We start from the raw sequence: 19,264 nt of genomic DNA, 5'->3' as shown, positions 1-19,264 counted from the left end.
GCCACATTTTGTTCCTTGTCAATATGACACTAGGGATGTAACAATATCTAAATCTTTTGGTACATTATTATCACAATATGCATCTCATGGTACAATATTTATTGTGATATTATGGAGAGGTTAATATAAATGTACATAGGACACTTTTTTGCTTTTAAAATACCTTGACGAAGATGAAGATTTCGGTGTGAATTATTTCCATCAGAATCCCAAGAATTCAAGTAAAAAACATATTTCTTCATGTTTTCTGCACTGAAATGAATCATAGGAGATGTAGTTCCCTATGTTTATAAAATGTTTCTACTATAAAACCATCCATTTAAGCAAAGGAACTTGTGATCTGATATATTGTGACAGCCTACAATATTATTATGAGACTTTTGACGATATCACAATATTTTGGTTATTGTTACATCCCTATATGACACAAATACTTTTCATACACATCACAATACAAATTTTTCATACTTCAAAATAAGTTATGTCTAGATATATGCCTTTCATGCTAAAAATAAGTGTATTGAAAACACAGTGGTCATAATGTTATGCCTGATTTGGTGTATTTCCACATCACTTTGTTGTTGTACATATATCACTGTATTTAATATAACCAGTGCCAAACCCATCCCTTGGTCTCTTGTAGGCGATGTGCATGCTTGTGCCAAATGCTAGTCTCATCCCCCTCTTGTTATAGTTTATAGCTGGTTGATTAGCTGGGACAATGTTACTGATAGCAGCCGCACTCCGCATGATGCATCTCGGCTTTCTTTGTTTTCCATTGAGATTTCACTTGCGAAACCACCACTGTTTTGAGTTGGGCCACTCCTCCCGTTCTATCCCAGGGTGTTTACATACCTCTTGGACTTTTGCATGCTGAATATTTCCAAACCAGGTGTTGGACATGATTTTGTCGTGATGCTGTGGTTTGTGAAATGCTTTGTAATGGATTGCCTTAACTGACCATAAAGAATAAAATACTGACAACTTTGGCAGAATGCAATGTGCGTCTTGTCTAATTTCAGAAAGGTTTCTTAAATGATTTCTTTACTGTGTTTGGGTGGATAATTTGAGCACTTTGCCAGTAATGTGTTCTCAAATGGGAGTCTGCATGTGCTTTCCGGGTTACTTATAATGTGTTCCATCTGGGTACTATGGCTTCTCTCACCATCTAAAAGCTCACGTCTCTGAAATTAGTGGCTATAAGGGTGCATTCACTCATTAAAATTGGGATAAAACTTGGAACTAAACCTAGACTAGACGAGGACCAAACCAAATCTACACCATGGACTTAAACCAGAAAAGTAAATCTGTCCTGAATATTCCAAAGTGAATACATGTTACAGTTCTTTCTTCATGTCTCTATATCAGTGCTTTGATGAACTGGCAACGTCCCAAGACTCAAGTTCACATACACCCCACATATTCATATAACTCCAGAGGTTAAGGTGTGGAATAAAAGAAATCTCAGTGGTGCAATAGGTGATGTAATTTTCATGATGGTTCTGCATATTACAGTTTAAACAAGGACAAAGGAGGCAAAACTTCACCTTCAGTTTTCATAGGGAAGGCCAAAGACAATGAAGGGTTTAAAGAATGTATAAGGGACCAAATGTCAGGTGCCATTTTGGAGATAAGAATTAAAATACTGGAGACATGCAAGCTTCAAATATTAAGTATTCAGTTTAAAGAAAACAACTTGATGAACAAATTAACATAAATTGAAGATTACACAAATGCTAGAGGCAAAAGGAGGGGCACATTTCCATTTTTTGCCTCTTTATTAATTATGTGCCCATTTTACTAATTTAAAGAGGCACTATGTATGTTTGTAGGTGGAGGGTCTGAAACCTTCTTTTGTCCTTGGAGATGTTATTGTTTTGATTAAAATATATTGTAGCATCTTATGGTTTATTGCTTTATTGTGAGAACTGAACTGGTTACTCTCGGGCCGTAACCACACCAGTACAATCAGGTTAAAAGTCCAATAGGTCCAGCTTAAAACTCGGACTGCATTGCTCTCTAGAACAAAAACAAAAAAAAAACTCCTCTAAACCGCTCTTTTTAACACAACTTCCTCCCAACTTTCATCCAGTCACATAGGTCATGAACTTAACATAACACATAAAATAACAGTTATAAAAACAGGAACAATGTTTTAACAATTACATTATTGCAGGCTGCTACAATATATATATTTTTTTAAAAGCCTGCAGTCTCCATGGAGATAAACAGGACTGGTGACACTATCAGTTTTTTGGCAGGTAAAATGCCTATAATTAAATGAAGTTCAGTTTACCATGCTATGAAGTAAAGCAATAATATTTTCATGAGACAAACTGATGATGGATACTCCACCAGAAAAGTTACATAGAGCACCTTTAATATTAAACAATTTTTTAAATCTATGTTATAAAGTTGTTTCCTCATCAAAAACATACCTGGAGTTGTGTTTTTTTTCATTCACACATGTTTAATAAATCCCGCATATTTAGGTTGAGTTCTTACATCAGACAGAAAACCCTCTGTTCAACCTTGTGATATCATGTGGTAAGACAGGAAGTGCTTTTGAAACTCCATACACCTTCCTCATTTGGAGGATTTCAGCCATGGAACTCTGCATGGTCTCTATGGAACAAAAAGGTAAACGGTATAGCTGATAACATTAAAACTATCGCTTCATGACATCACAAGGTGGAACAGCTTTGGAGATGTAGACCAACTAGAATGAAAGGATTGCTCAAGATTACTGTGAATGAACCAGAGTATGTTTTGATGAAGTAACAACATTCTAACAAAGCTCACTAGAGTAGATTTTGCCTAATATCGGATTTTTAACTTGTTATACCTAGGAAAAACGATGTTGAAAGTGTAATGAGAGTATAACGACAGAATACATTCTAAGTTGCTTTTGGAGTGCGCTGTTGGTCTTTGCATCAGTGGCACATCTGTCCTGGCGTTTTTCCTCTCCTCCGTCAGCTGGCTCTCGTCTCCACAGGTTTGCCCCGTGAGACTGTGACATCCAATCAACCGTGAGCTCTGCCCTCTCCCCCCATCCCCGCCCCACCCTCCAACCTGTTCCCCCCTCAGAAATGTGTGTTTTTTAGCCCCTAATGAGATGCACCGCTGACAAATCAAGCAGTCCACCTGGGGCGAGGGAGACATCATCTGGAAGCATAAATTAGCATCCTCAGTTAGCTCCAGTGTCCTCCCGGCCCACCCCCTCATGGCCCAGACAATGGACCACCACTGGCTGCAGGAAGAGCTCTGGCAGCTAATGACATAGAATTATAGGGCTCTTATCTTCGCCAGGTCATGTATTATAAGCATAAATCAGTCATAAGAGTCTGCGGCTTCAGGGGAATTACACCAATTACATAGCACTGTGGCAGCCAGTACTTTCCTTTTCAACAGAGATGGACCGAGCAGGCGAGTGCACCATGAGTCTACTGCAAAACAAAGCACCACTCGCTTCTATTCATTGGTTAATGTCACTGCTAAGCGTTGATTAAAGAGCCCATGTTATGCTATTTTCTGATCTATGTTATAGTGGTGTTTCCTCAACGAAAACATACCCGAAGTTATGTTTTGTTTCAGTCAAAGATATTTAACACAAAAATCTGGTATACTTAGGCTATAGTTTTGTTCTCATTGAAAACAATAATACAAGAACACAGGAAGTGCTCCACTGTGTTTTTAAACTCCGTACACCTTCACTCAAATCATTTGGACAATGTCAGCCCTGGAAATGTCTAAACTAAAGGACTAAAGGTAAAAGGTATGTGTTTTAACTTGAAAACTACCACTACATGACATGACATCACAAGGTGGAACAGAGCATTTTGAGCTTTGGAAATAAAAAGAAGCTAATAGGTAAAGGGTTACTTAAATATGTGTGAATGAAACAAAACACAACACAGGTATGTTTTTGAGGAGGTAACAACATGGCTAAAAGCTCACAAGAATTTATTTTGTGTAATATAGGACATTCAAGTATAACATCGAAAAGTTCATCGAAAAGGCTATTGTCCCTTAGCACAGGGACTTATTAACCAATGCATGGTTTCTCTGTCAATTACAGCTAAATGGAAAAATATGAGTTAAATAAAAAAACTAAACTATGACAGAGGCAGTACATTTCACTCTAACCCATATGTGCAATAAAGCAAAGAGTGCTTTTCACTGTTTCTTTGAGATCATGAGCCAATTAGATGTAGAAATCCTATATGTTCCTTGTTTTATTTACACACAGCTTCTATAACCAGTGTACATCACAGACCCTCTTTGTAGATCTGCACCACTTGCAGTTTGCATTTTCTCTTTAATGTGTTGTACAGAATACCGTATAGGCCAGAAAGCAACTTTTCATTATCTGTGGTTCACTTAAAGGTCACTATGTAATTTTCATGGATAAGAGTCCATTATCTGCTTATGTTCATGGAGATGTTGTTATTAGTTTGGCTGGAATTGCTTTGTATGTATTCCATTACACGAAGGTGTTTTAAAACGAAAACATTTCTCAAAAAACATTAATTCCTACTGTGTGCGGGCTCACCTCTCCATGTATCTGGCCTGGTGGTGTCAGCTGCTTGACTCCATGGAGATAAATCAGTTTGTGACTGTGCATACTGTGAAACACACAAAACAGTAACAAGCAGGTACACCGTTTACACAAGTAAGCATGAATTCAGAGCCGACATGTTTACTTGATGTGGTTAACAGGCAGGAAGCAGTCAGGAGTTTGTCAATGAGTGTGGTTTGAACATGTCCATTAGAGTGGAGTCTTCCTCTAATCACAGATCACTGTTTCACAGTATTGACTCTCTAATTGAGCACAGGCAGCCTCTTTCCACTGTCAGAGACCTGCATTTTGAACTGGCCAATTAAAAACACAGCCAGTTAGACCTCCTATTATTTCAGTGTCAGTCTTCCAAAGAAATGATTTCTGTTCAGATTTGAGAGAGAATCATGGGGGTCTCTCCTCTCTGATAGTGCAGTGCGGTCCTGTGTCTGATGTAACAAATGAGCTGCATTCACCTTGGGGCAGTCACAGATTCACTCAACAGCTCAAATCCACTCAGCACCGCGAGTCACCGCCCGCTCCTCTATTGCCAATAAATCATCATTTAAGGCCATAAAGAATGATATTAGAAGAATGAGTGAGTTTCTGAGCTCAGCCCGAGTGGATCAGTGGGTGGTTTCCATTTGGCCCTATATGAAATAACTGTCGGACATTTGTCACCCGCTAAGGTCCATATAGATCCCAATAGTGATGAATCGTCTTCATTACTGTGCCACAATAATAATATAACAGACACAAGAAATGTACCTGTTTACCTGTGTGTTTTGTGTTTCTATTTTACCAGTTACATTACTTTATCATTGTTCGAAGTAAAAACTGAAATGATCAAACTTTCTAAAGTGGCTAGAGAAAACAGCAGAGTGGAGACAGAGTGCTAACTGCAGGAGGGAGCCCAGTGTTCTGAATATCATTACACTCAGTGAGGGCCTTATTTACTGTTGCTGCATATTGGAACAGGCTGGTCCCCACAAAAATGCATTTCCATTATGGACAAAACAACAGTGAAATTGAAAATGTCAGGGATATTTTAGTGATTTTATTTGATTCTGTTGGTGTGGGGAGAGCAGAGCACCAAACAAATGGATGTGAACACTGCTGATAAACCCAGTAATAAAGCAGATTAGTCATTATCACTGCTTTAAAATGTAATTGCTGTGGGAGTAGAAAAGATGGTAGCCCAATATAAAATCATAACTGTGATGATAATCTGACAACTCAGAATTCATTGTTTTTCGTAGTGAAAAAATGGGATATAGCCAGCTTGAACCTGTAAACCACTATTTCAGTATTTTCACATCACTTTCACTTCATTCACAAGTTTTTTTTTTTTAACATGAGATAATCCAATTTTCTTCCAAATTAAACAATTGTTTTGTCTCCTCAGCAGTTACATCTCCAATTCTCAGAACTATTTTTTTCAATCATGGAAAAACATTGATGTTCAATGCAAGCTTTTTTTTTTTTTTTTAATTTACCTGGATTTTACATCAATGCCAAAATTCATTCAGTCATATTTCAGAACCACAAGAATGTGTTTAACTGCAAGGTTTTACTCAGTGTTCAGTATTCAAGCACTAGGATTTCCACACTTGTTTCTCTTTTATATAGCTTTATGTCTAGGCAGGTACAGCACATATTCAGGCGTGGAGTCTGCAGGTCCTCTCTGTTGACATGAATAAATCAGAGGAAAATGGATGGATAGTTAAAAGTACATAAAAAAAAGAAAAAAAAAAAGTAAATATAAAGTTCATTTCACCACTATTTTTATTCATATATTTGTTTGAAGTGAGTCAATGAATACAATAAAACACAACAGGAAATGAAATATAATGTTTCAATATATCAGACAGATAGAAGGTTCTAATATTATATAAGAGAAAAAATCTGAGTTTTTATTTCTTAGTTTCGAATTGTGTTAATGCCCCACAATTCCAAAAACATGAAATAATTAAATCCATATAGTGAATTTTACATCTCAAACCATTCTTATTATATTCTCAATATGAACCAAGTCTTCCTCTGAGTCTTAACCTGGTACCTGGCATTGGCCCTCCACTGGCTGCGGTGATGAGAAAGCCCTGAGCCATTACACAGACTGATGGGACCCTCTGTGTTGATGCGTGTCATTTATGTCGGACCTCACACAGCACAAAGCCGTCGTGTTCAACTCCGCCACTCTCTCTATTTCCTTTAGAGACTGGATACAAGTGGAAGTTGCTCACAGAGAGAAGATAATACTTCCTCCACCTCAGCCTGTCTGCCCCCTGCTCCTGTTTACTGCTCCAGACCTAATCTGTGGAGAGGAGGGAGGGCAGTCAGCGCTCAGGAGGGGGCAGATGAAGAAGGGCCAAAAGAGCAAACAAGTGGAGACATTAAAGAGGGAGAGCTGCTGACAGGTGGAGAGAGAAAGAGAGAGGAGGGTGAGTGAGTGAGTGAGGGGATTAGTGGACCACCGAAAGAGGGATTAATAGGAGGGACAATGTAGACATAGGCATCTGAGTTGTTTATTTATGTATATATATATATATATATATATATATATATATATATATATATATATATATATATATATATATATATATATACAATATAATAGTGCAAAAAAGTTGTTAATATTGTCATCATTCAAAAGTAATTGAAGTAAAACTTGAAATATGTGGTTGCTTATTGTCATTTTTCTAGCAGAGCACATGATACACTATCCATACCGCATATTCATATTAGACAGCATAATATGATACAATTGATTTATCGAATTAATTTGGCAAGTGCCGGAAGTCATCAATACATTCTTCATTATACACTGAGTTCTGCACAAGAAGTACACTTCTTGAATCTTAGTATCCTGATGATTCTGTACTGCAAATGTATTTCACACATTCTCCCGCTAAGGTAGCCCTAACCAAACCTATGCTGCAGATCTGGAGATGGGTCCCCACCTCTCTTGCACGTTGCCCCAGCTACATTGAAGGATGGGTCAAGGTGGGGTCAGAGAACAAATTTCTCAACAGGGACAATAAAATTTACCTTAAGCCTAGAACTCAAGATGTGGTGTAATGTCTATTTGACATTGTCAAGAATGGATTAAGTTTGGAACGGATACATCAAAGGACTTGATGATGTTTGGAAATAAAGTTTGTTGAGTGGAGATACAAAGGAGTATTATGTATTATGGGTTGAAGAATGCAGAGGTAGAGGACCAAAGAGAAGATTGGTGTAGTTACAGCCAAGGGGTTGAACTGAGGTCGACTATTTATCGGAAGGAGAATAGATAAAAAAGCAGGTTAACTTACATGTTGCTAAAAATATCATTAAATACCCCTTAAGACTATAGATTTGACCAAAGAGTCTCTAATGCTGTAACACTTAGACAGACACAGTTCTATATGGGCCAGTTAAGTGTGTGGTTTGAACAGATCAGGTTTCTTCACTGGATATGGGCCAGAGCAGCCTCACGAGACATTAACAAAGACGTGATGAATGGCTTTAGGTCCAAAGGAAGGAATCTACTGCAAATCTACTGCAGATCTGCTGCTGCTGATGAGAGGCTTTTGAATGAACTACTGTCATTCATCAAAAGCGTAGTCTGACTATATCTAATGACAGCCCTCAGCAAGTAACAAATGTGCATATGCACTGTCTTTGGAGTATACATGTTTAAATGAGAGAAAATTGCAGTTTAAAGTCGCAGCTGTGTTACTTAAAAGAATTACTGTGATTACCTTCACTCTGAAACAGCCGTCCTCTTTACTAAATGTTTCCAAAAAATGTGTCTTCTTTATAAAGCAACTAAAATCTGCTTTTAAGAAAAAAGTCACTTGGATTTTTAAATGTGAATGTGCAAAGAATTACCATGTGAAACTGGATGTTTTTGATGGGGGAATTCAGACATTTGAGTAGGACTAATCAATTAGTAAAAGTGTAATGATAGCACAAATGAAAATATAAACCAAATGCATCTTTCACACAATAATTTGCCAGTTTTTTATGCCTGATGCCTGTTGCAACCAGTGACATTTCAGTGCCTCAAGTACACTACATGGGTGAAGTATAAATCCAAATATTTGTGACCCAAGGTACTGTTTAACTAATAATGTCAAATGCTAAAAAAGGCAGTCAGTTAAAATACCTTGGAAACAGAGATAAGTTTGTAAAAAATAACAGAAGTGACTTTAAAACGTGTAATAAAAATGTATTAGTAAGTCTAAAGAGCCAGAACAAATTGAAAATGATTTATTATGTAAAACCAGGCTATGATTAAAACTATAAAACAGCCAAATGTTTATTAAAATACAGTGTAATAACTCCAGAGTCTATAAAACCTTGCAGCCCCTGGGCAGTGGAAACACAAATGGTGAAAATAGAAAAAAAAAGTTAATTTAAAAATAAACCAACAAGGACGACTTGAGTAGGGAACTATTTGGAAATTACATAGAGACAGACATTGACATAGGGATTCACAAGGGAAATGTGTATTCTCCAATTTATCTAGTGTACCCATGTGTTTACTTTAGATGGATGTCTGAGCAGCTGGAGTAAATCCACTCACAGTGATAAAACCTGGCTTGCGCAAAGTACTAAATAGAAAGTATATGTATTGTTACAAATCCTGAAGCTTAGTTTGATAAATGCAACTTGGTGAATGCAAGCTGTTTCGGCCCACCATTTTGCCCATCAATACATAAACATCTTATTTCCTCCGCTCACTGCACCACTGGCAGAGGCTGGAGGCTGCCGAGCTGGGGACTGTGAGCTCCATGATAAGGGCTTATTGTGTGGGTGTGACATAGTGCAGCTCTGTCTCTCCAGCACTTTAGGAAGAACCATTCTCCCGACTCTGGGCCTGTCTTATTGTCTACTGACACAAGTGATGGGGCTGTCTTGGCCTAATATCACCCTCTGCTCTTCTGCTGTATTCTGGGCAGCAGGCATTGTCTTTGAAGCTCTACAAACCGACAGACTCAGCACTTTCCCACATTAAAGTAGAAATGTCTGAAGAAAGAGGCAGGTTTCCTAAGCGGCCAGTGGTAAAAAGTACAGTTTGTTTCTCATCAGTTTGAGCTGAAATTCAAATGCTCTGTCGAGGTGATGTATTTGGTTGAACCTGGCTCCTTCAGCAGTGGGAGGTGACGGTTGACTGGGGCCAGGATTGCTTCTGCATTGAGGATGAGTGTCTAGGAGGCGACATTCTGGAGAAGTAGTCCTATGCACAGTTCTCTATACTGACTGAAAAAATAAATAAGGGAAAAAGATGGGCTGTCACAGAGAAAAAAACATGATGTAAACATATGGAGCGCTGTCCATGGTGCTGAAATACTACAGCTGCTACACTGTGACTAATGTTGCTTCTCCAGAACGCTAGTTCTCATCATTATAAAGGCCTAACGCAAATTAGTTATTTATAAATTTATAGATGGCAAATCTAAGCGTTTGAGAATACATTATGCCAAGTATAGTTATATGAAATCAAGTGCACCAATCTCAGTGTTATCTCAACATTCACTTTTTATATGATATAAACATAATGTTTGCATTATTCTTTAGCACTCGTCTTCATCTGTTACACTGGTGGGAACATCATGGCATCATTTGCATAAATATGCAAATTTAGATTAAGGTCATCTACCTCTATTGGCTGTGGTCACGTCTATTTGTTAAAAAACATGATGTTACAAATGTTACAAATAATACTTGCATGATAAGAAATAATGGATATGCTTAATTTACTAAGCCAGTTATGTAACAATATGTATTTATAGGAAGGTTCGGAGAGGGGCTGGGTTAAATGTTGTTACATTGTGTCATATATAAAGTGTATGGTAATGACTGCTGACCAATCAAGCATTACTGATTCTTCTATTGTTTCATGCCTTTTATGCTAATGAAAGTATTATATTATATATTTGACTGGCTATAGGAATTCACCCACAGTATAGTCTCTATACTGGAGATTAAAAGATTACTGTTTAGTTAGTCTACAAAATACACTTGATTATAGCACTTCTCTGTAGCAGAGTTTGTACTGACACACTTTACTAACAATAACTCTGAAAACACATCAGTCCAACACATCAATCTGCTGACAAATCCAGGGCTGTGTGATGTAGCGCCCCGACGCCAGCAGCAGAACTTTGGGAGCTGCTTGTCATGTTCTCACTGTGTTATTTGTGGCAGTTGAAGGCAGTTTGGTGGAGTCCCCAGACACAGCTGAAGAATGTATTTGCTGTAACCGAGCTATAAATTACGCCCTAGGATCCATCCGGACGCCCTGCTGTACAAGGAGAGGCAAACACATAAACACCCAATGTCAGATGGTTTTCAGTCTGCTTTTGAAAGTCAGATTAGTGAGGATAGATATTGACGTGACACAAGTATAGAATTATTCAGTGTTGTGAAGAGTGTGGAAAGGAGGTGTAGAAGGAAGTACAAAACGATTTTGATTAGTTTACGGAATTAATTATGAACGCTGACAGTTAGTTAGCTAACTTTTAAACATAAGTCTTTCATTCATTGATTAAGTTAGTGCATGACATTTTGTCGCCACACTGAATTTAAGGTGGCAGCCATTCTGCCACTATTTCACTACTAGAAAAATGCACAGTCACATCAGCACATCCACACAGGCAAGGTTGGTGAACATAGTTAAAGCTAGGGTATCTGATTTTCAAACTGTCAAAGAATGAAGCATTCTCCAACTAGTTCCTTGCGCTTCAGTACATTGCTAATATTCACATGCATTACTACTCAGTGGAGAAGGATTTTAACTGCCAACACTTTTTGTTCTTTCACCACACAATCAAAATATGTATCCAAATGTTCTACTCTTGTGCTCAAAATAAAAAGCTCTGTTGGCCTGTAAGCATGTAGCAATCACTTCCTCATCTCCATTTTGCACCTGTGGGGGGTGGGTCTTGCAGGTGACATCCTTATTATTCCCACTGGAGTAATGGTGTGTATCAGGAATCCATTACTGTAGCCTGTGCCCTGCTGCGCCGCTCCCGGGCCACCAGACACACTACATTTCCGCTCATTTCCTGGACTCACTTCTGAAGGCATCACATTCGCCCCAATCATTTTTCACTCACAAACGCGCGGCTGTGTTTTTCTGTTAAGTGCCTCGGACTTAAAATAGCTTTGGGGGCTGTGGGGTGGAATGTAGGCTTGGGTAAAAATATGCAGGATTCTTAATGCAAATTCATTCCTAGGCATAGTCTTGTCCTGATTGCATTTCATCATATCTGAAGAATACAGGAGTCTATTTTCCCAGCTGCCAGGAGAGATTAGGAGATTAATGTGAAGCCGTTATTTCCACACTCACTCCTAAAGTATTGATTTTTTAAAACTCATTTTTCACAGGGTAATTTATAGAGGGTCTCACTTGAGCTGCGGTTTTGACCCAGAAATATCTGAACCACTTTTGAGTCTAGATGAAAGAGATGTGTAAAGAAGAGAATCAGTCCATAAATAATGTAGTCATATTTATTATATAGTATGTTGTTGAATATGGTTCAGATTTGTATGATTAATGTAATTCAGAAAGATTCTCTAGTATTAGTTCTGCAGTGGTTAGAGCTCTCAAAGCAAGTCATGTAGGTAAACAGCTGACTATATAAATGCCAAGTACCCAAATAATAGTGGAAGAAAATGAATCAATAAATATTGAATCGAGTGCTATAGTGAAAATACTATTACTTCATCAATTATCAATCAAATACTGTATACTATTCAAAGTAAAAGTGTTGCAAGACAAGTCTGATGTAGGGATGGCAAATTATCCATAATTGTGATAACTGAGATCACAATATAATCATAAGAACCAAAAAAATTATAATTGTTAAGGGTAATAAATAAATGAAACAAGACACCAAAAAGCAAACCTGAATGTCAAGTGTTTTTTTTAGCTGTTTGATGTGTCACTATATCAAGCTTCTTCAGCTCACGTCACAATAATCTAAACAGTAAAATTAGATATTATGACATCCTTACTTACAAGAAACAAGGTCATTACAACCATTTTTTTTTTTTCCTCGATAAGTTTTCACTTCACCATCACTGCCCCATTTGCATCTGATCTCCATGTTTTTGACATATTCTAGGTCACACCCCACTCCAACTGGACAGCCACGTTAGAGCAGCGGTCCCATGTCCGACCCCTGCGGTGTTCCTCTGTCATCTGTATGCTGCTCCTCTCTCATGGGCCTGGGTTTGACTGCTAATGCCAGCTCTCCCTTCTCCTCCCACCCGCGGAGAGAGTGGTGAGAATCTCGTGTCAATCTGATGTCCCACTGATGCTGACGCTATGATGTCTCAGCAAGAGGCCTGCTGGACTTTATGTTCGGACAATTTTAAAGAGCAGCCAAGTGGATCAGGGCCAAGTAAATGCTCTCACCGCAGCATTGAACATAACATTTGATTTATTAGTCCAAGCAAGGGGACATAGGTCAGGCCCATGCATGGATAAAATAAAATTAACATGACATAGAATAACATTCTATGTGGAAACCATATGAATATACTAGTGTCAAATCTAGATACTCATTAGAACAAGTTGCGATACTGAAAACATAAAACACATACAGTATATAGGTAAGAAAAGGACCTTTCCTGAACTGTTTAAGAAAATTATTATTGTGCTATGTGGTACCAAAATGCTTTGCATTCCTTTTCCTTAATATCCAGTTCAAGTTTAAACTTTTACTATCATCACAACACTAACACAAATCACTGCATAGCAAGAAACTGACAATTTTCTGCAGATGAGATGACCCAAGTAGAAAAAAGGAAAAAATGTATTGTGCAAGTACCAAGATGGAGCTCAAAAGAAATAAGCTGCAGACTGATTCTAGGGTAGCCTTTTGTAACTTTAGTTTAACCTTCTGCCTTTTCCATTGTAAACATTATTGCAATGTCTTCATAACAGTTTGCTGACAGCCAAGACCTTTTAAAAATAAAACCGGGTTTGCACTAGAAAGCGTTTCCTTTATTTGTGTTGTGAATTAAACTGGTGTTGCAGGCTGCCCGGGGCAACTGGAAAACTTCCTCTCAGTCAAAGTGAGTGACAGGTTGAGCTGCTACGTGGTCATGTAGGGCAGCGGTCAGACTTGAGTGCAACCTCCACACAAATATTACAGAAAGAAGATGAGGTTTTATTTCAGGTACAAACTCAGGCACTACACAAAAACCTTTCTGCTACTCAAATACTATGTCAATACTCTGTTAATTATACATTAAGGTTATAAGAGTCACTACCATTACAAGTCAGCTTGAAATAACAAAATATATGCATTTCTTTAAAATCTATATGGCTCCCAAGATCTGTGAAATTCAAAACAAACTGCTGCCACCTTAAGGTTAAACCTATGCATTACAGCAAATCATTTCATTTGGTGGTGGTTATTGATTCATTTGATTTAACAACAATAAATATATACTGTAATGTTATTATCTAGATTCATGTATAAAAAAATGAAATAATGTTAAATTCTTTAAAATGGGACATTTTATGTAAATGTTTTATTAGCTTTTAGACATGTTATAACCTGTCATCAGCTTATGTTGAATTTTGAAGCCTTTTAGATAAATACTATTAATATAAATAATATAGTTAACAATGTAAAATCATGATGTATGCTATAGTTTAATATTAAATACCCAAATAATGCATAACAATACTTTATTCTCAAACATTTATCAGCAGCAACAATACTTCACAAATAGAAAAAAGGTCATTTTTAGATAGGACACATTATATTATATTATTTTTTATCCAAAAATATTAAGAATGTATTTTACAAACAATGGCATCCAATGTAGTAACTGGCTGGTTAGACTGCAACAAAACAGATTAGATTTAAAACCTGTTATACTATCCATGTATGGAACAGGCACATAACTTGCATTTCAAGCAGCACCTTGTAATGTTTCTGGTAGACATGTCAACTGCATGTCTTCACAGCAAGTAGACCAATTTTGTTCACTTGTTTTAAAATGCAGACAACTGTAGACATTTTTCTGATTTATATTTTCAACTACATTTTTATGTAAAAAGTGATTTAGTAAACACAGACACCTTTGAAAGACAAATTTTAACAAATTTTAGGACAAAATACAGGAAAAGGCCAAGTTCAGCCTTCTTAATAACCTAATAGCACTTATCAAGGGAATAAAAGGCAGAATCAACATTGAAAAGACCACAGACAGTCCAAAAGATAGGAATAACCCATGGCAATATCTACTGGTATTGTAACATGAAGATGACACCTAAGTGGAAGCACAGGTAGAATTCACTGTGTGACTGTGTGTAATGATCTGGGGAAGATGCTGATCAAAGAGAGACTGACAGGTCAGATCCTCTTCTGAGAATGGGAGATTTTTTAGGAGAGCATCTTCCAGTTTCTCCAAATATCGTTGTTTAAATACTTCTTGATTACTTGGAATACTAAAGGCATTATCATAGCATTTTTGCATTGATTTTTCACAGTTGACAGGTTCAAAGCCAGATCCAATGTGCTGACTCGGACTTGTGTCCCCAGACATGATGTCATTGTCATTTTGCTGACTCGTGTGCTCTCTGTCTAGGCGTTGGCTGCTGTTATTAATCCCATCGCCATACTGCTGATCCCTGTCCATTTCCTCATTGATTATGTTTTCGTTGGTTTCACATGGTCTTCTGGTTTTGCTGCTAAGCTGTAGGCTGACCTTGGGGTTGGTCAGAAGCTTCATTGGACCAAAGTTTTCCTGGCTCAACTGACTGAACGGCATAGATTCGGCCATTGTCACCTCCTCTGATACAGTTTGAACTATATTTAGGCTCCACAAATTCACATCTCGTCTTTTGTTTTTGTTATAACAGGATTGCTTGGACACGTCAATTACAAGAGAATCATAGTTTTTATCAGTAATGTCTGTGTCCATGTCTTCTTCCTCAGAGAGCTGGGCACTTTCTGATTGCCACTCTCCATTACCTATCAATATGGGCTCCTTTTCTGGTGACTCAAAGATCACCCCTTTTGGTGACAGAAAGAGGGGCTTGCGGTGAAAATTGTTATATCCAGATGTGCTCAGCTGGTTGTCATTGTGCCTTGACATGTACAATCGAACGGACTCTGGGACTAAGAACTCATGGCGCTTTTGGTGTGGTAGTAAGGCAGACAGACCACCGGGGACACAGCGACCCAGGATTGGCACTATAGACTTCGGTTTAATAGCAGACACAAAGTCCTCCAACTCTTGGTAGGAGGAATGGTCAGAGTACGGTACTATATATACATTTGGGTGGAAGGATACTAGAGGGCGGCTGGTGGGTAAAATGGCCAGAGTAGGTTGTTCATTGTTGTACTGCAGCATAGAGGTGTAGGAGATCTGTGATTGGTCCACCACTCGGAAACGCCCCGCCCCTCTCTCGGTAGTGAATACATCAGGCAGATTCAAAGCTCTCAGGGTTTCCATACGGTCCACACTCACCTCCACCCAACTCTTAAACTCCAGGGCCAGCTCCACCAGAAGAGACTCCTTACCCAGAGTATACAGGCCTGGAAAGAAGATTATAACAAACTATTAAAAGAGACACTACTTGTTTATTTATGCCTAAGGGAAAAATTGTGTTGCAGAAAGGTCAGAAACTCTGCAGTATTAGCATAATTAAAAGCAATAGTTGTAAACATAATCCCCTCCTCTAACTGGTTGGTTATATTAAATTGTCCAGTGCAATGTAGGCAGAGACACGCACATACAAAAAGCTCTTACACCTGCATGTCTGGTCTAAAACCCATGTGTGACATGTGTCACATGTGGTGCTCTGTGATGGATACCTCTGCCACCACTCCATAGTGTCAGTATTATTTAATTTTCATTATTATTTACATTAAGTTAATTATACTACACATAATTTAATTCCTTTATTTAGACTTATGTTCAAATTTGAGTGCACACATTTTAGTTAATAAGTCTAATTTACTTACACTTGTTCTTTTTGTTTTTTTGAGCACCGGACGGAGGACCCTGGAAGAGACCATCAGGACTCAGCAAAGGGGGGGAGCACTATTTAGTTTGTTTTACTAAGTTAATTTGTTTAGTTTGTGTTAAGGTCACGTTATTCTCACTTAGTATTTTCTGGATTATAATTATTTGCTTTTTTTGTTACTTTGATTAAGTTATTGGTTTAGTTAGGTAATTAGTGTAATTCCTCCCTCTTGTGTTTAGCTTTAGTTGGTCCTTAGGTATTTAAGCACACCTGTTCCTTTGTCTGGTTGGGTTAGTTTTTTTCTGTTCAGTTTGATTTTGAGTTACCCCAGTTGGGCCCATCTTTTTTGTTAATAATTTGCCTAATTTGAGCCTTTGTTAAATTATATCTTTTTTGGCTTTATTAAATTTAAACTTATTTTTATACCTTGTCTTTGCCTTTCTGTTTGGTCCACTACATGCTCCAAAAAAGTACTGTGCGGATCTACTTTCTTTCAACAGTTATATTCAATTGTCCCTCAAGCCAGTGGCATTTTATGTGGACTTTTTTTTTTTTTTTTCATTAGATCTGACAAACAAAAGTGATTCCCTTTGAAAATATGATAATTGTGAATTATAACAAATAAAGTGATTTTTTTTTATTTGAAAATTACAGAGGTGGGTAATGTTTTTAACACATATCCTGCATATACTACTATTAGGAATTACTGATATTAAGCTTTCAATTTATACAGTTCAATTATTCACGCACCGTCTTTCACAAATCAAATAACAAAGTAAAATAATTTATATGCCAGAGAATAATGGCCCATGGATAGTTACAGCTTGGAAATGGCTGTTCATTATCACATTCATTCACAATCAGAGGAGATTTTATGTCAGATAGAATGTGTATTATAATATGTATAAAATTACCAATAACAGCATTGTGGTTTGGGTGGCTGCGGATGATCTCTTTGATTTGCTGAGTGGCTGTCTTCCTGGAGGGGAGGGTGCGATTGGGGTCACAGTTTGTGTTGTCCAGGTACATGACGTCAATAGTAGTGTTTGTTCTCAAACCAGGCTCTCGCAGCATCGAAGGAGTGTAACGAAAATCACCTGCAATGAACACTGTGTGGTTACTACTCAGCTGTATTAAGTTTATACCATATATATGCATACAATGAAGTCAGGTCTCCACAGATACTGACCAGTGTACAGTATGGAGCCAAAGTATCCTTCAAACAGAAACATGACAGCTCCTGGACAGTGGTTTGCATCAATGAGTGTCACAGTCATAGTCTCTTTCCCAATGTCATCCAGCGGCAGCAGGTACGGCTCCCCCAGCTCCAGAGCGTGGATCCAATGCTCCTTCACCTAAAAGGCACAGGAACTAGTCAGGAACTAGTAAGAAACAGTATAAAGCAATTCATGCTCATACTATAACTATGAATAAATGACAAACATGCCAAACATGGACAATACACCAAATCATTGTATGATTTTCTTGAAGGCTAAGTAAGGTATTTTGCTCTTAGAGGTAACTAAAAAACTGCTTCATCTAAGAGTTGACACATGACTATGATGCTGATCCACCTGTCACTCTCTCCACAGCAGGATGAAGACTATATAATGGAGAAAGGATGTTGCTTTAAATAAAACCACTGAACCATGATATGGCATGTCACAGTGATAACAAAGTCACAGACATCAGACAACGACTCAGTGTTTACTGTGATACCACCCAGCCTTATGTCCCTGCCAAATACAGCAGTGATGAGTTTCTCGCGTGTACCTTGAGCTTGAGCTGCAGCAGTGTGGCGGTGACGGGGGAGCAGTAGATGGGTCGGTTGCTCCAGGTGGAGGACAGGCCAACGGTGTGGTCGCTGTGCATGTGGGACAAAAAGAACAAGCGGGTCTCGGGACATTTTCGGATCTGCCAAAAGTCCACGGCCAGCGGAGTATGCGGAATCACTTTTCCGTTCATTTTGTTCACTGCGCATCAGCTTAGCCATACAGATCATGTGCATGAGCAGACTGCGCCACAGCAGACCCACACCGAATGGCGCAATACTGTTCTGGTATGAACCATAATATACAAAGCTTGATGTGTGTAGCAAAACGCCCCGAGCAGAGGCTAGCTTACATTACAATTCTCCATAATAATTCGGTCCTTACGTTACGGGACATCGTCATTTTAACTCTGCCTCGGTCCACGAAGCGTTTGGACTTTTGCACAGTTTAATCCTTATAATTGCGTGCGTAATTAGCGCGAAATGACTTCTCTTTTAAATTTGTCCCAGGCCTCTCCCCTGGCTGCTTCTCGGGTCTAGATGGCGTTTGCTGAATCGTTACTGACATCTACTGGTGAGTGCTCTCTGGCGCCAGACGCAAACAGCTGCAAACAGTTGAACGAACAAAAGGAAAGTGCTGTAAAACTGCTCAAATCTGGCTGCTAATTTAAGATTTAAGATTTATATCATGGTCTCATCTATTTAGACTTCTAACTCTCTTTGTTTTCATGTTGTATAATGTTGGTTGATAGAGGCCTATTTATTTTAGTCTGTAATTTTTGTCTGTTTTTGTTTTACTGTGTTTCCCTTCATGAATGTATTTATTTATTTATTTATTTTTTTTTTTGAGGCATATATTCTTTCATTTGCTCTAAACTGACAATAATAATACAAATAATCACATGAGGGGAAAAAACCAAAACATTTACTTATTTGAAGTTTTATTTGTGTT

The 19,264-nt window shown here is 38.1% G+C and overlaps 1 protein-coding gene across 2 annotated transcripts; it reads right to left on the bottom strand.

The window, feature by feature from the left end:
• Positions 1-13,538: 13,538 nt before the first annotated feature.
• dclre1b (DNA cross-link repair 1B) lies at positions 13,539-18,846 on the bottom strand. Of its 2 annotated transcripts, none has more exons than XM_055166457.1 (4): positions 18,666-18,846; positions 17,731-17,896; positions 17,456-17,638; positions 13,539-16,110 (listed from the first exon to the last, which is right to left on the bottom strand). In XM_055166457.1, the coding sequence occupies exons 1-4, from the start codon at positions 18,678-18,680 to the stop codon at positions 14,840-14,842; spliced, it is 1,635 nt and encodes a 544-aa protein (XP_055022432.1). In that variant the 5' UTR covers positions 18,681-18,846; the 3' UTR covers positions 13,539-14,839. The 2 variants fall into 2 exon arrangements, with proteins under 2 accessions (XP_055022432.1, XP_020785781.2); XM_020930122.2 differs by having other exon boundaries at positions 13,542-16,110; positions 18,315-18,846.
• Positions 18,847-19,264: the final 418 nt, after the last annotated feature.

This window comes from Boleophthalmus pectinirostris, unplaced genomic scaffold (assembly GCF_026225935.1).
Source record: "Boleophthalmus pectinirostris isolate CB_2022bp ecotype Guang Dong unplaced genomic scaffold, ASM2622593v1 HiC_scaffold_8, whole genome shotgun sequence".
Taxonomy (NCBI): domain Eukaryota; kingdom Metazoa; phylum Chordata; class Actinopteri; order Gobiiformes; family Gobiidae; genus Boleophthalmus; species Boleophthalmus pectinirostris.
Note: the sequence above shows the minus strand (reverse complement) of the source record. Positions and strands in the feature narration are given on the sequence as shown.

What these genes read in the sequence shown, in the direction of transcription:
- dclre1b (XM_020930122.2), bottom strand. Translation starts at nt 18,506, where the DNA reads ATGAACGGAAAAGTGATTCCGCATACTCCGCTGGCCGTGGACTTTTGG. An exon ending in TGGCTCCATACTGTACACTG is followed by an intron (nt 17,639 to 17,730) that starts GTCAGTATCTGT and finishes TGTTCATTGCAG; the next exon opens with GTGATTTTCGTTACACTCCT. An exon ending in AAACCACAATGCTGTTATTG is followed by an intron (nt 16,111 to 17,455) that starts GTAATTTTATAC and finishes TCTTCTTTCCAG; the next exon opens with GCCTGTATACTCTGGGTAAG.